The sequence below is a fragment of the Sciurus vulgaris genome, assembly GCF_902686455.1.
Source record: "Sciurus vulgaris genome assembly, chromosome: 2".
Taxonomy (NCBI): domain Eukaryota; kingdom Metazoa; phylum Chordata; class Mammalia; order Rodentia; family Sciuridae; genus Sciurus; species Sciurus vulgaris.
This window is the reverse complement of record NC_136462.1, coordinates 111,924,423-111,939,530: the sequence shown is the minus strand read 5'-3', so window position 1 is coordinate 111,939,530 and position 15,108 is coordinate 111,924,423. Positions and strand designations below refer to the sequence as shown.

General features: G+C 37.1%; 1 protein-coding gene across 7 annotated transcripts in view; it reads right to left on the bottom strand.

Moving 5' to 3' along the window:
* Nucleotides 1–460: 460 nt before the first annotated feature.
* The window catches only part of TRIP4 (thyroid hormone receptor interactor 4), a 57,357-nt gene continuing 42,709 nt past the window's right edge, over nt 461–15,108 (bottom strand). For all 7 annotated transcript variants that reach the window (XM_079125668.1, XM_079125667.1, XM_079125670.1 and 4 more), the window contains 2 exons: nt 9,121–9,223; nt 461–766 (listed from right to left, as the gene is read on the bottom strand). In XM_079125668.1, the coding sequence (XP_078981794.1) occupies nt 699–766; nt 9,121–9,223 (171 nt within the window). In that variant the 3' untranslated portion in view covers nt 461–698. The remainder of the gene's footprint in view (nt 767–9,120; nt 9,224–15,108) is intronic.

Sequence of the window (15,108 nt, the reverse complement as noted above, 5' to 3'; positions counted from 1 at the left end):
CAGCAACTTAGCAAGATCCTGTCTCAAAATAAAGAAATAAAAAGAGCTGAGAATGTAGCTCAGTGGGGTAAAGCACCTCTGAATTCAATAGCCAGTACTTGGGGAAAAAAAAAATTCTTGAGATGTTGAACTAGAGCAGAAAGCTTGTTCAAAACCTTTTGTGCCATCTCCAGTTTGTATTACATTTAGGATTCCTTAAACATCCCAATACCCTATCAGACTTTCAATTTGAAAAGAAAATTTAAATCCAAGGAGTTCCTTAAAAATTGCTAACCTAGGTGAAGACATTTCCTAGTTACAATTACATATCTCAGAAGTAATCTCCAACTTGTTCTTTGTTCTTCTGGTACTAAAGATCGAATCCAGGGCCTCACATATGCAAGGCAAGTCCTATACCACTGAGCTACCCCCTACCCAGCCCTCTTCTGATACCATTCTGACAAAAATGTCGAAGACCTGGAATTTTTTAAATAAATTTTTATAAATAGAGTATTCAAAGATTTTGACCCACTACATAAAGTTAGAATCCCAATTCTTTAAGAAAAATATACAGATTTTGGTAAGAGTTTAAATTCTGAGAGATTCAAGCCTGATGCCAAGTCTTTAGATTTCTACTGCTTCAATTTCAAAGGATCAGTGGGGATAGCAATTTTAGTACACAAAACTCCACTATGCTGTATAGGTCCTTTTTTCCTGGGTCAGACAGCTTTATTCTGCTTCATTAACCCCTTCTTTGCTCCTTGATGGATCTTGGAATCCAGTTTCCCTGTAAGGGAGAAAAAAAGTCTCATTATTTATTTTTTATATTTGCAATGCAAATATTTCATGGCCTCCCAGGTCTTCTGGTTACTGTGTTCCTGTCACATTCAATTATCTTGCTTCAGGACTCAGATACTTCCAAACTTCAGTTTCACTTTGTAAGAATGAGAAAGCAGTGGGAACACTGTATATGGATGGATGGCCATGGACACATATGTATACATACATTATTATTTGTGCAGAGAATCTAAATATTCTAATTTTGTAGCTTCTAGAAAAGAAATATCAAGTTTTTTTCTGGGTATGTGATACTAAGGCAAAGTTTTTAAGAATATTAACATGTAATAAAGAAAAAAGGATATTTTACACAGTGAGGAATTCATTCTGCTGACCTGTTAACTGGCTGAGCATAATGCATGAATCTCCTTTCACAGTGAGAAAATCAGTTCATCTCACCCACTTTGCTGTCTCAGACTTAATAGAGGGAGTGACCTGAAACAGTGGAATTGAATCCACATGAATGCTTTGCTGACAAAGGGCCCCTTTATCACCAGTTAAGAAGGGTAAAGGTCATAGGCGGTATGATTCTTCTGAGTTAAACTTAGAAACAAGCAATGTTCGTGTCCCAGGTGATCCAAATGAGAGGAACTTTACTAATATGGTCTCTGAACTGTGATTCCTTGGATCTACCAGAATTGCATTTGGTTCAGTGGTAGCTGCCTTTGGAATAATACACATCATAAAGAGAATCTTCAGAGTTCCTGTCTTTCTGGCCTGAGAAAAGAGCTTGCAATTTTCTTTTTCCCAAAAAAGTTTCACCTAAATCAAGAGATGCTGATGCTAAAAATAGAAACATAATTCAGTTTAGCTTCGGCACTAAAAAATAAATAAAGAGCTGTAAGTATACAAGGACAACCAGGTACACAATGGGCCCACACTATGACCAATGCCTTTTACATGCTGTCACTTTCATTTGTTGGGCAATCAGGTATGACTGAAAGAATACTGACGAGTAAAAGACCACGGTTCTATTCCATTGACTCTGGTATTAACTAGTTGTATGATCTGGGGCAAGTCATTCAGCCTCTGGATTTCAATGGTCTCATTAAGATAAGAATACATGTCCTGATTACCACACAGGAGACTGGGAGAAAACCTCAGCCTAACAAATATCCCTGTTTTCTTAAATCTCCTTCACCCAGTCTCTCCAGGGCTACACCTACTTTTGGAATAACATTATATCTTTTTCTGGGCTTCCTTGGAAACTGTCACTAAAGGAAACCTTGAATGCCATCAATAGTAGTCACAGTGCTATTGATTTTAATTTGGGCTTTAGAGCATAGGGCATTCCTAGGGTTTGGGGAGTTTTTTTCATCCCACAGGCTGCCTGGCTAGAAACCTGAACATGTGCCAGCAATCTGGCAAAGAGCCCCACTACAAGGCAAGTTTGTCTTTGTATTCCTAACATTACCATAGTGACTGTCAAATGGTAGGTGTTCTATAAATGCCTTTATTAAATTACTTAAACAAAGAACGCAGATACTATAACTTTGTAACCAGAAATAGCTGATAACAAATAAACTTTATACCACGTAAAAGGTGGTGGTATCAGAAATATAGAGTCTCATTCAGTATTTTAGGACAAGCTAGGACAGAATTTAGAATTTCATCTAAGACTCCAGACATGTAGTTCTCACTATTGAATATGTTGGAAGAGTCAGTTCTTGATTTTATTTGAGATTCTAATTGTATAACCTTGAGGATGTTCTGTAGTGACTTTTGTCACAATTCCAAAAGAAATTAGACCAGAGAGTACTTAAGGCCCCTTCCAACCCTATAATATTATGCCCTAAAAACAAAATGTAAATTGGAAGCTAGGCGTGGTAGTACACACCTTTAATCCCAGCCACTAGTTTTTTTGTTTTTGTTTTTTTCCTTTCTTTCTTCTTTCTTCTTGGTACTGGGGATTGAACCCAGGGGCACTTTACCGAGTCATAACCTCAATCCTTTTTATTTTTTCATTTTAAATTGCAGAGGCTGATCTCAAATTTGCAATTCTCCTGCTCATCTCTGGAGTCTCTGGGATTATAGGTATGTGCTACCATGCTTGGCAGTCGCAGTGATTCAGGAGGCTGAGGCAGAAGGATCATAAATTTGAAGTCAAAGCCAGGCAATTTAGCAAGACCCTGCCTCAAAATAAAATTATAAAAATGTGGGGAGTGTGGCTGGAATTGTGATTCAGTGGTAGAGTGCTTGCCTAGCATGTGTGAGGCACTGGGTTCGATTTTCAGCACCACCTACAAATAAATGAATAGAAATAAAGGTCCATCAACATCTAAAAAAAAATTTTTTTAATTAAAAAAAAAAGTGGGAGACTTGAAATGTAATTCAGTGGTAGAGTGCTTGCCTGACATGTGCAAAGCCCTGGGGGTTTAATCCCACAGAAGAAAAAAAAAAAAAGTAAATTGGAATGATTTAATAATTTGTTCCTGAAGCAACCTGATAAAGTAAAAAAAAAAAAAAAAAAAAAAAAAAGTAGAAAACCTAAAACCAGAAGACTTGAATAAAATACAACTTCTGTAAACTTGTTTACTTAAATGTAAAATGAAAGGAGGAAAAAAACTATTAACTCAGAATTGTTGAAATTACAGGTAACATTATGTGCTCTCTATATACCAGGCACTGTCCTAAGCATTTTACACACGTTCTATAATTTAATCAAGTAATTAATTGTAATAATACAGTTTCCCTCAGCATCTGGGGGATTGGTTCCAGGACCTCAATGTATATCAAAATTCTTAGATGCTGAAATCCCTTACATAAAATTGCATTGTATTTGCAAATACCCTTTGCATATCCTTTTGTTTGCTTCTTTGTTTGTTTATGGTACTAGGGATTGAATCCAGGGTGCTTAACCACTGAACCACATCCTCAGCCCTTTTTTACATTTTATTTAGAGACAGGGTCTAAGTTGCTTTAGGGCCTCACTAAATTGCTGAGGCTAACTTCGAAATCCTGATCCTCCTGTCTCAGCCTTCCGTGCTCCTGGGATTATAGGCCCGAGCCACCAGCACTGGCCTACTACATACTATAAATCACCTTTACATTATTTATGATATGTAATACAATGCAAATACTATGTAAGTGGGTGTTATATTGTTAAGGGAATAATAACAAGGAAAAAAACTCTACATGTTCAGTACAGATGCAATTTTCCTCCAAAATATTTTCAATCTGTGGTTGGCTGAATTCATGAATGAGGAACCCCTGGATATAGAAGGGCAACTCTGTTAAAATTATTTTTTCTTTCCTCTTTTGTCACTGGGGATTGAACTGAATGGTGCTGAGCCACATCCCCAGCCCTTTTTATTTCTGACAGGGTCTCACTAAATTGCTTAAGACCTCACCAAGTTGCAAAGGATGGCCTCAAACTTGTGATCCTTCGGCCTCAGCCTCCTAAATTGCTGGGATTACAGGTGGGAACCACTGCGTCTGGCTAAAATTATCCTTAAATTCAAAGTCCCCTGAAAAAGTAAGGGTGCTTGTATCATATATGTGGAGGCTTTGGAATTGTGTTGCTCAGTTACAGTCTGTTTCACCCTAGAGTCACCACACAATCCCAGGCAAATAAATAAATTTATATCTATCTATCTATCTATCTATCTATCTATCTATCTATCTATCTATCTATCTATCTATGTTGGATTCCTCAAATTTAAAAAAGAGATCATTTTCTTCACAAAGACTTACTGTATAAGAACATTCCAAATCTAAATTTCAGAAAACTTCTGTCTGATCGTGAAAGGCATTCAAGAGGGACCATGTCAGGTAAAATCAACAGATCAGAACAAAGTAATGGTAGACAAACTAATCACTAACTTTGACAATGATGTCATAAAATATAAAACTAACAGGAGGAAAGTGATCAAAGAGGAATAAGGATTTCCAGGCAATTCCCAGGGATTGCAAAATTCTTTCATCACCTAGGCTATCTAAGAAAACCAGGTATGTGCCAATTATTTGAGAACTCTTTTTTAAATCAAGGACATTTTTGTATCCCTAATACCTACCAGAGTGATTGCCAATATGGTGTTCAGCCAACTATAAGCAATGAAGCAAGGGACTGAAGCTTCTTATGGGAAAAGGCATATCCTCATATTATGGCTATCCTCAGATTGAAGGAACCCTGAGCTGAGATCTAGTTGATACTGATCTTTCAAGACTTGAGATCTAGATAGTGAACTCTAGTAATATATAATACATTCTCTTAGTAGGAGAGTGTTAATGCTTAGTTTCTGTATTTACATTTGGTACCTAAAGCATCTCAGTATTAAACCACATCCTCGGTCACAGCGCATAAAAGAATATCAAGTGTATGTGCAGCAGATGGGCAAGAAGTTATAAGAAAAAAAGTATTTGTCATCAATCCATATAACTCTCATAGGGATTTTCACATGCTCTGCATAAGATAAAAGGCAGAATAGTATTTACATGAGTGTATACAGCATGTAGTTAATGTAAAAAAAAAAGTTTCCAGGCTGGGGTATAGCTCATTGTTAGAGCACTTGCCTAGAATACAGAGGGCCCAAGTTCAATTCCCAGTAGAACACATACAAAAAATTTTCCTTTTTATCTTTGAGTATTCAACTTATATATTCTACTATAATTAACTTTTTTTGCATTTCCTAATTTAAGCAAACACAAAGCCAAATGATGTTATATTGCACATTACTCTGTTCTGAATTATTTCAATTTCAGTGACACAAATTACTCCAAGATCAAGCAAGCTCATGTGTCCAAAAACATATATCAAATATATACCTTTAATTTAAGAAAGATATATACTCACATGCATATGTGTATACATGTGTGTGCATACACACAAAATATAACACATTAAATGGGGAATATTCTAAAAGTTTATTTGCAAAAACTTGAAATTTGGAATATATTTCTCATAGAATCAACTTTTTTTTTTTTTTTTGGGTGCTGGGGATCGAACCCAGGGCCTTGTGCTTACAAGGCAAGCACTCTACCGACAGCTATCTCCCCAGCCCCTAGAATCAACTTTTAAAGGGTGACTATATTCCTAAGCATCCTGCATAGTACTGTAAGTAGAGTATTAATATTATTAATACTATGAAATTTAGTTACTTCATGTGGCACTGAGATTAAAATTTTTTCCGGCTCTAGAGAGGCGTGGTGGCATATACCTATAATCCCAGCTACTAGGAGGGCTGATGCTGCTGTACTAAGATCACAAGTACAAGGCCAGCCTTCACAATTTATCAAGACTCTGTCTCAAAATGAAAAGATCTGTGGATATAGCTCAGTGATAGAACATCCCTGGATTTAATTCCCAGAATTGCAAAAACAAAACAACAACAAAACTTTCCAGGTCTAAACAATTGGAAGTTTATCCCAGAGCCTAAAGGAAGGGAAGGGAGTTCCAGTAAAGTAGAAGGTTTTTAGAAATGTTAATGAGGAATGAAAGATGAACAAATAAAAAGTTATAGGGAATAGAAAACTTCACACCAAACTGAATTGTCAGATTAGGCTGACTCTCAATAGAAATATATTCTGAGATCCATATGGACTGGCCAAACTTTTTTGTTTGTTTGTTTATTTTGGAGACAGGGTTGTGGTAAGATGCTGAAGCGGCCTCAAACTTGTGATCTGGAGCATGAGTCTCCCAAGTCACTGAAATTATAGGCATGCATGTGTCACCAAGCCCAGGTCTAGTTCTTTCTTTTTTAAAAACAGTTTCACTATTGTTTCTGACCAATGATCCACTGTGTCTGGTCTATCATTAATGAACAGAAACAGAAAAGAATGAAAGACAGAAGTTATTAAAACTTTCTCTTAAGAACATTATTCCACTCCATCCCTTTCACCCCATAGGAGAGAAAAGAAGGACATATATGTGCTGAAGGTGGGTCTCTGAGTAATAAAATACTAAAGTAAAACATTTCAGAGAAATATCTAAACTCTATTTACACAGAATGTTTTCTCACGGGAGCTTAAACAGTAGATGAAAATCAAGACAGGGAATAGGGCTGGGGAGATAGCTCAGTCAGTAGAGTGCTTGTCTTGCAAGCACAAGGCCCTGGGTTCGATCCCCAGCACCACACACACACCAAAAAAAAAAAAAAAAAAACAGGGAATAAAGCTGAGAAAACAGAACTGGAACTAAAGATCAAGTAATAGTTGTTTGAAAGAGAAGACCCATTACCATTTCTCCTCCTTCCACCTGAACTGCCACCAGCAAAGTGAGAATGGAATGGGGGAGGAAGGGCTACAAAACCATAATCAAAAACAAGGGAAAGTGAAAGATTTCAGTTCTCAATACTAGAGAAGAAAAAAGAATTTCCAAGGCTACCTGGCCAACAACTGGAGTACAATGTGAAGTAAATAATCTAAGTAGTCAAAGGCAACTTTGTTCAGATTTTCTGATCTGTAGGAATCTCAGGAAAATACGTCTAATCAATCCTGAGAGTTCCCGAATTTTGCAGTAAACACTAAATTCATATTCCAAGCATTTCATCTTGTGATGAAAGCAATGTTAAAATGTAATCAGCGGGCCCACAGCATCAGTTATCATCTGAAAGCAGGACCTGGGATCCTATGTTTTCATAGCTTGGCTAGGTGATTTTTATTTTAACATAATTTGAGAAGTACTTCTTTATAGAACAGATTTATAAAAAGGCAGGTTGATGCCCAAGGTATAGGGTGAAGTAGAGTCGAGCCCAAGTGAAGACGATGCAAGCTCCAGAACTGTCCAATTCATACAATGGGAAAGCAGTGACATGGAGGCACGAAACAGTAACTGACATGAGCAAATAGGAGTTGTTGTTGATGTTTTTCAGTGGAAGTCAGTTAGAGAAGGCACCATTAGATTTTTTTATTTATTTATTTATTTATTTATTTATTTTTTTGTGATTGATTTGAAACAGAAGAGGCTACTTATAGAATTAGAGAGAGGAAGAGAAGTTGGGAGCTGATCAGCTAGAAAGAAAAAGTAAAGTCAACAAATCATTTCTTCAGAAGGGAATATGCAAAGGGTATTATAATTACAAAAACCTAAGAGCAAAAGTCACAGAAAATAAATCATTAAGAGATTTCAAAAAGAATGAAAAGCAAGAGGTCTGAGGCACAACTATAGGAACCAATAATAAAGGGAAATATGGAAAGTGGTGCCTCTAAAATAGACACTCACTGGACTGGGGGTGTAGCTCAATGCTAGAGCACTTGCCTAGTATGCATAAGGCCTAGGTTTCGACCACCAGCACCACAAAAAATCAAACAAATGAAAAACAACTTAAGGGCTGAAGGTGTAGTTCAGTGGTAGAGTGTGCTTAGTATACCCAGGCCCTAAGTTCAATCCCTATCACCAAAAAAATTAAATTAAATTTCATTTCATTTAAATTAAATTAAAAAAATATATAGCCAGGCACAATGGCACACTCCTGTAATCCAAGTGACTCCAGAAGTTGAGGCAGGAGGAACACAAATTCGAGGTTGGGCTCAGCAAGTTAGCAAGACACTGTGACAAAAAACAAATAAATAGGGGCTGGGGCTATAGCTCAGTGGTAGAGCACTTGCCTGGCATGTTTGAGGCACTGGGTTCAATCCTCAGCACCACATAAAAAATAAACAAATAAAGTAAAGGCATTCTATTCATCTAAAACTACAGAAAATTTAAAAAAATAATAATAATAAATAAATAAATAAATAAAAAGGGCTGAGATGTAGCTCTGTGGTAAAGCGCCCCTGGGTCTAATACCCAATACCAAAAAAATAAAACAACACAAGGGCTCAGGGAAGGGCTGGCTCAGTGGTAGAACATTGCCTAGCATGTGACAAAACAAATTAAAAACAAAAACTTTTAAGATGTTAGGTTTTGTATGTATGATATGTCAAAATATGAGTACTGTCATGTATAACTAATAAGAACAAATTAAAAATTAAAAAAAAAGATTTTAAGTTTTATTCTTGGAATGAATACTGAAGAACAATGGATAAATGCCAATAATGTCACTGTACTAGCTTGCTACATCCTCAGATAAGCATCACAGTGGGGCAAATCATATTCTTCTGGCTGACAAATAGTGGTTTAATGTAATGGGGTCCTAAATGGAAGTTTATGGTGATTCACTATTATGCCAATGATTGTGGATCAAGGTACTTTGGAAAGGCTATACTACAGTAAATTGAACATTAAAGTTATTGATAAAAATAATAATATGAATCTTCCCATTAGGAATACCACAGAAAAGAATAAAAAAATTTTTTTAAGTTAGACAAGTGAGATACAAAACAAAAAAGAAAAAAAAAATCAGACCATCAAAGATAGTGACTTACAGATTTTTGGATTTCCTTTAATAGGAAACTTCACAATCATTTCCTGGGGATTTTTGCAGATGAAAACAAATGGAGAATCAGATTCTTGACTGATGTCTGGAAACTGTGAAATATAAAAATAAAAGTTCAAGCTAGTTGGGATGAATTTTGAATTTTAAAGCGATCAAAGCATGTCCCATATTTCACCTTGACATTTTGATGACAGTATTCCTCATTTCACAGGTGAAGAGGATTATGCTCAACAGGCAAGAACAAAACTTCACCTTTCTGCAGTCCTTAGCACAGTTTTACATAGTCTATTGTCTGCCATCTCTGGCTTTCTATAGTAGGAACTGCTTCATAAACAAAGAATGCCTCACATCCTTCCAGGCAAATCAGAACTAACCATTCTTTTAACACAAGCAACTCTGAATTGGGAGATTTACAGGTCTCTTTCAGAAACATCAGTTCAACTCAAGCACTGGAAGACTTTAGAAAAACATTTGTGGAAATTCTACCAGCAACAGTACATACAGCGTTTCTCTTACTAAGGGGAAGGAAGATGATTCATTCGGAAAGGTATGAACACGTAAAAGCTGTCTTGCTGGATGCATTCCAGACCTACTTAGGGTAAAAAAGGTAACTGGCAGAACAATTCTGAAAACTGTTTAAAAGCCTTCTTTGGATCTCTTATAACAAAACAAATTTGCCAGAATAGTTAGAACTTTTATTCCTTCTACAAAGACAGGCACAGAACCTAAAGTAAGACTATGCTGGCTACACAATCACAATTTAAGGAGCAATTAGGGGTTGGCAGAAAATCTTCTTTAGCAATGTCCAGCTAGCTGATCTGGTCTTATGTTATTTCTTATCTTGGGATGTCCTGTATTTAGTATGTTGGACAAATATGACTGATAGGCATCTGAGTCAGACTTAATTACCAGAGAAGGCTTTTTCCTAGTAACTACTATAAAAATAAGAAATCAGCTTGCCCACTATGCACAAGGTCCAGGGTTTGATCCCCAACACGGCCAAAAAGGACGAAAATATGAAATTGTTTTCCACTCTTATTCTTCTAAACATTTAAGACTCTATAAAGTAGAAATAAAGGTTTTAGTAAAAATAAAAAATGATAAGAAAATTCAAATTTCTCTACTGGAAGCATAAACTTCTTTACTGTCACTCTGTCCAAGGTGGTAAGTGATGCTGTAGAGAAAACAGGTAATAGCAGCTTTTGTTCCTGACCACATATCATAGCTTTCAGTGTGGGACAGGTGATAAGAAGTAATTGGATGTTGGGTGCCATGGCACATGCCTGTAATCCCAGTAGCTAGGGAGGCTGAAGAAGGAGTTTTGTGGGTTCAAAGCCAGCCTCAGCAATAGCAAGGCACTAAGCAACTTAGTGAGACCCTGTCTCTAAATAAAATATAAAAAAGGCCTGGGGATGTAGCTCAGTGGTCAAGTGCCCCTGAGCTCAATCACTGGCACCACCCACCTCAAGAAGTAGTAACTGGATAAAAATTAAACTTAAGTATCAACCACAATCATATTTACAAGCAAGGTCAAAATATTCACGGTGGAAAAGAAAGAGTAAAGATGGAAGGGTGAACCATCTTCTTTCCTTATCCCTTGGATCTTAGAATTCAAAGAAAAGCAGGGACCAGTTGTTACTGCTGGGTATTTAGAAGGAAATAAGCTCAACACGAGATTCATATTGAGGTGCTTTTGCACAAATAAGACCAGAGGCTGTTATCAAGGTCTTTAAACCTAATTCTATAGAGGACAAAGTAGCAACAGTCACAATTACCATCTTTTTGATTTTTCTGCTTTCCCTTCTCTATAGCTTACAAAAAAATGTCAATGCAAAGGACAATACTGCTAGGACTTCACAGTTCTGCTTTTCCAAAATGGCCAACCATTTCATCCATTCTCTCTCCTTTCTACCACACATGTAACTCTTCCCACTCTACTGGATTAATCCCATTAACACATAACATTCTGTAATGTTTACTATAAAACAAAAAATCTCTCTCCAGATCCTACACTAGCTGCTATCCCATTTTTCTCAGATCCCCTTTACAATAAAATTATCTGACCAAACACAGTTGCCCATACCTATAATTCCAGGGACCTGGGAGGCTGAGGCAAGAGGCAAGTTTGAGGCCAGCCTGGCAACTTATCAAGACTCTGTCTTAAATAAACAAATAGGGCTAAGGATGTAGCTTTGTAGTAGAGTGCCCCTTAGTTCAATCCCCAGTACCATAATAATTAAACAATTAGATAATGCTAAAAAAAAAAAAAAAAAAAAAAAGGCCCCAGGTGAGGTGGTATACACCTGTAATTCTAGTGGCTTGGGAGGCTGAAGCAGGAGGATCACAAGTTCAAAACCAACCTCAGTAACTTAGTAAGGCCCTAAGCAACTCAGCGAGACCCTATCTCTAAATTAAATATTTAAAAAGTCTGGGAATGTGGCTCAGTGGTTAAGCACCCCTGGGTTTAATCCTTGGTACACACACAAAAAAAGGGCTAGGCAAAAGCTCCTAGGTACAATTCCCAGTAACACCCGCTCTTCCATCACATACATACAAAAGAAAAGAAATAAAGAAAAACTACTTCTGACATATATTAACAGAATAAGTAAATGCTGAATAGTGGGAAAACTAGAAAATTGAGGGACAAATATAATGATAGTATGATAGACTCCTTGGATCAATCATGTCTCATAATGAAGATAAACATTAAGATCAACATTCCTAACTAAATATTAAATCCAAGTTCCATGGGAATATCTCTTTTCTTACCACTACCACTCAACATGGGGCTTACAAGAAACAGAGATGAGGAGCTAAGCAGACTACAAAGAATAAAGCAAGGCCTTCACATTCAGAGAAGGATTAGTTTTCATTATTAACAACACTAAACCAAAGACAACTTGGTACCTCCAAAAATGCATAATCACTCCAACTGGGGCCTGTGCATTAAGGACTATATTATATACTAACAAGTCAGTATTAAGTTATAAGAAAGGAATTTTTGATCTAAGAGTGAAAAGACTAAAATGTACCTGACCCAGAGAAAGAGTAAGACAAGAGAGATGAAGAATGTGAATAAACTTGATGTCACATTCAGTTCACAGAGGATACTTGATTAGGTATCAAGAAATAGAATAATACAAAGTTTAGGGAATGTGGGTTTTACAATTAAGAACCATCCAAATTTAGTAAAAGACTCTTCAGACATCTGCTGTTGTTCTTGTCTACAAAGACTTCTATCGCCTGGTTTCCAGCCTGAGGAGCAAGGGAGGTGGACCTACTCTTCTTTCATGCCTCATAAATTTCATAGCTCTCTAACATAACAGGTAATTAACTACTAAACAGCCACTTTCTTCTCCTCTCCAGAGGGAAATTATTCACCAGTCATCTAGAAAACATTTATTTTGCCATTTTTATAAGAGGGGGGAAAATAGTACTTTTTGGCAACCACTTCTGATTTAGAGCCAAATGGGCATTTTTACCCAACTCTGCAAGCTTCCATTTAGTTCTTGTACTAAAATGATCAATAACTCCTAAACTATGTCATTCTTCACAATAAGTCTCAGATGACCTATAAATCGTATACCTACCTTCATAGCTAAAGCAAAGAGTTAATAAAGAACTCATTGACAAAGCACATATATTTGCTGTAGGTTTTCTTGGTTTGAACTTTGAGGAACTAGATAGGACATGAAATCAGGTTCTGAAATCTAGTTAGCTAGAAACTGACTCCCAAGATGATTGAGGTGATAAAGAAAGAGAAGGAAATGAGTCTGATAAAGAGGCAACAAACACAATAGAGTCAAAGAAGCATATCCTGAAAGCAGCTGTATTCTTTTTTTTTTTTTTTTTTTTTGGGGGGGGGGGGCAGTGGGTACTGGGGATTGACCTGAGTGTTATTTTACCACTGAGCCACATCCTCCAGTCATTTTTATTTTCAGACAGGGTCTCACTAAACTGAGGGTTGCTGAGGGTCTTGCTAAACTGCTGAAGCTGTCCTCGAACTTGTGATCCTGCTGCCTTAGCCTCCAAAATGGCTGGGATAACACCCAGCTGGTAACTGCACCAGTTAAATTAGATTTTTTGGCCTTTCATCCTACATATTTGTTACTTAGTATTCTTGACCTACATCTCCCTATTTCCTCCCTGAAATCCTGATTCTAGTAACCAGTGTTTCATTCTTTATCTCTATATATTTGACCCCCACTTTTAAAAAAGATTTCACATATAAGTGAGATCATACATGATTTTTCTTTTCATATCTGGTTTCTCTCACTTAGCATGAAGTCCTCCAGTCTATTCATGTTGTAACAAATGCCAGGATCACCTCCATTTTTTTAAAAGCTGAATAATATTCTGTTATATGCACATTAACACCAGTATATATGATATACACCAGTTTTTTTTTTTTTTTTTATCCAATTGTCCACTGATGGCATACTTGGATTGTTTCCATGTCTTGGTTATTGTGAGTAGTGTTGTAATGAACGTGGGCGTGCAGATATCTTTATGAGGTAATGATTTGGGGTATATATTCAGAAGAGGGACTGCTAGGTCCAGTACAGTATTTCTAAAACATATATCTTATTATATCATTTACAGGGTTGCCTTTAGAATTCTGTTCAAATTCCTTCACATGGCATTTATGGTTTTTCACATATCAATCACTATTTGCCTCTCAATATTTACTGAGCTCGGGGCTGGGGAGATAGCTCAGTTGATAAAGTGTTTGCCTTGCAAGTACAAGGCCCTGGGTTTGATCCCCAGCACCGAAAAAAAAAAAAAATATTTACTGAGCATTCACTATGTGCCAGACTGTATGTTAGGAGACATACAGGTGAATTAAACATGGCTGACCTAAAGGAACTAAATGTGAACATATAACCACTCCCTCACTGCCCCCCCCCCCACTAAAAAAAAAAAAAAAACAAGGAAAGAAAGAAGAAATACAGTTACATAGTAGCTGTCAGAGAAAAACTGGGTTGGGGTTAGGGAGGAATCTATGGAATGACATCTGAGCTGTTTTAAAGGGTGAATAAGAGCTCTCCTTGTAGAAAAAGGCATAATGACTTGATACAGAATAGTATACCAAGGGCTGGACTCAGTGGCACATACCAGTAATCCCAGTGACTCAGGAGGCTGAGGCAGGAGGATCACAAGTTTGAGGTCAACCTTAGCAATTTAGTGAGGCTTTAAGCAACTTGGCAGGACCGTGTCTCAAAAACAAAAATAAAAAGGGCTATATCTCAGTGGTAAAGTGCTCTGGGTTCACTCCCTGGTAAAAAAGCAAAACAAAAAAGGTACATTGCTTTTATCAGTGCTTGCCTGATTTTCAGAGGGGGTGTGTACTGGGGATTGAACTCAGGGGCACTCAACCACTGAACTACATCCCCAACCTTTTTTTGTATTTTATTTAGAGACAGGATCCCATTGAGTTGCTCAGTGCCTTGCTGTTGCTGAGGCTAGCTTTGAACTCTTGATCCTCCTGTCTCAGCCTCACTAGCAACTGGGAGCACTGGGATTACAGGCATGTGCCATCACACTCAGCAGGACTTGCCCTTTTTTTAGAAGCTTTCTGAACTCTCCCCATTCCATCTAAAGCCAAGCTAAGTTAGAATTTGGGTCCCCTCCTTTGTGCATTCCTCTATTCATATAATAATTATGGTTGGGTTTTCTTGTCAGTCTCTTCTAGTAGGCTTAAAACTCTAGAGGGAATGGAAGATCTTATTAAAACTCTGGATCCTTAGTCTTTATCACAATGCCTGGCACATGACACATAACATAAATATTCCTTGAATGTGTGATTATATAATATTCTGAGGCATACAATCTTGAATTAGGAGATGATTTGTCACTTGGATGACACAATAGACCAGATGACAACCAAGAAGGCTTGAACAGGTTGTAAAAACATAGCAAGGCCCCAGCAGAGTCCTTCTAGATCAAACAGATCACTTTCTCTAAGCCTCGGTTAACT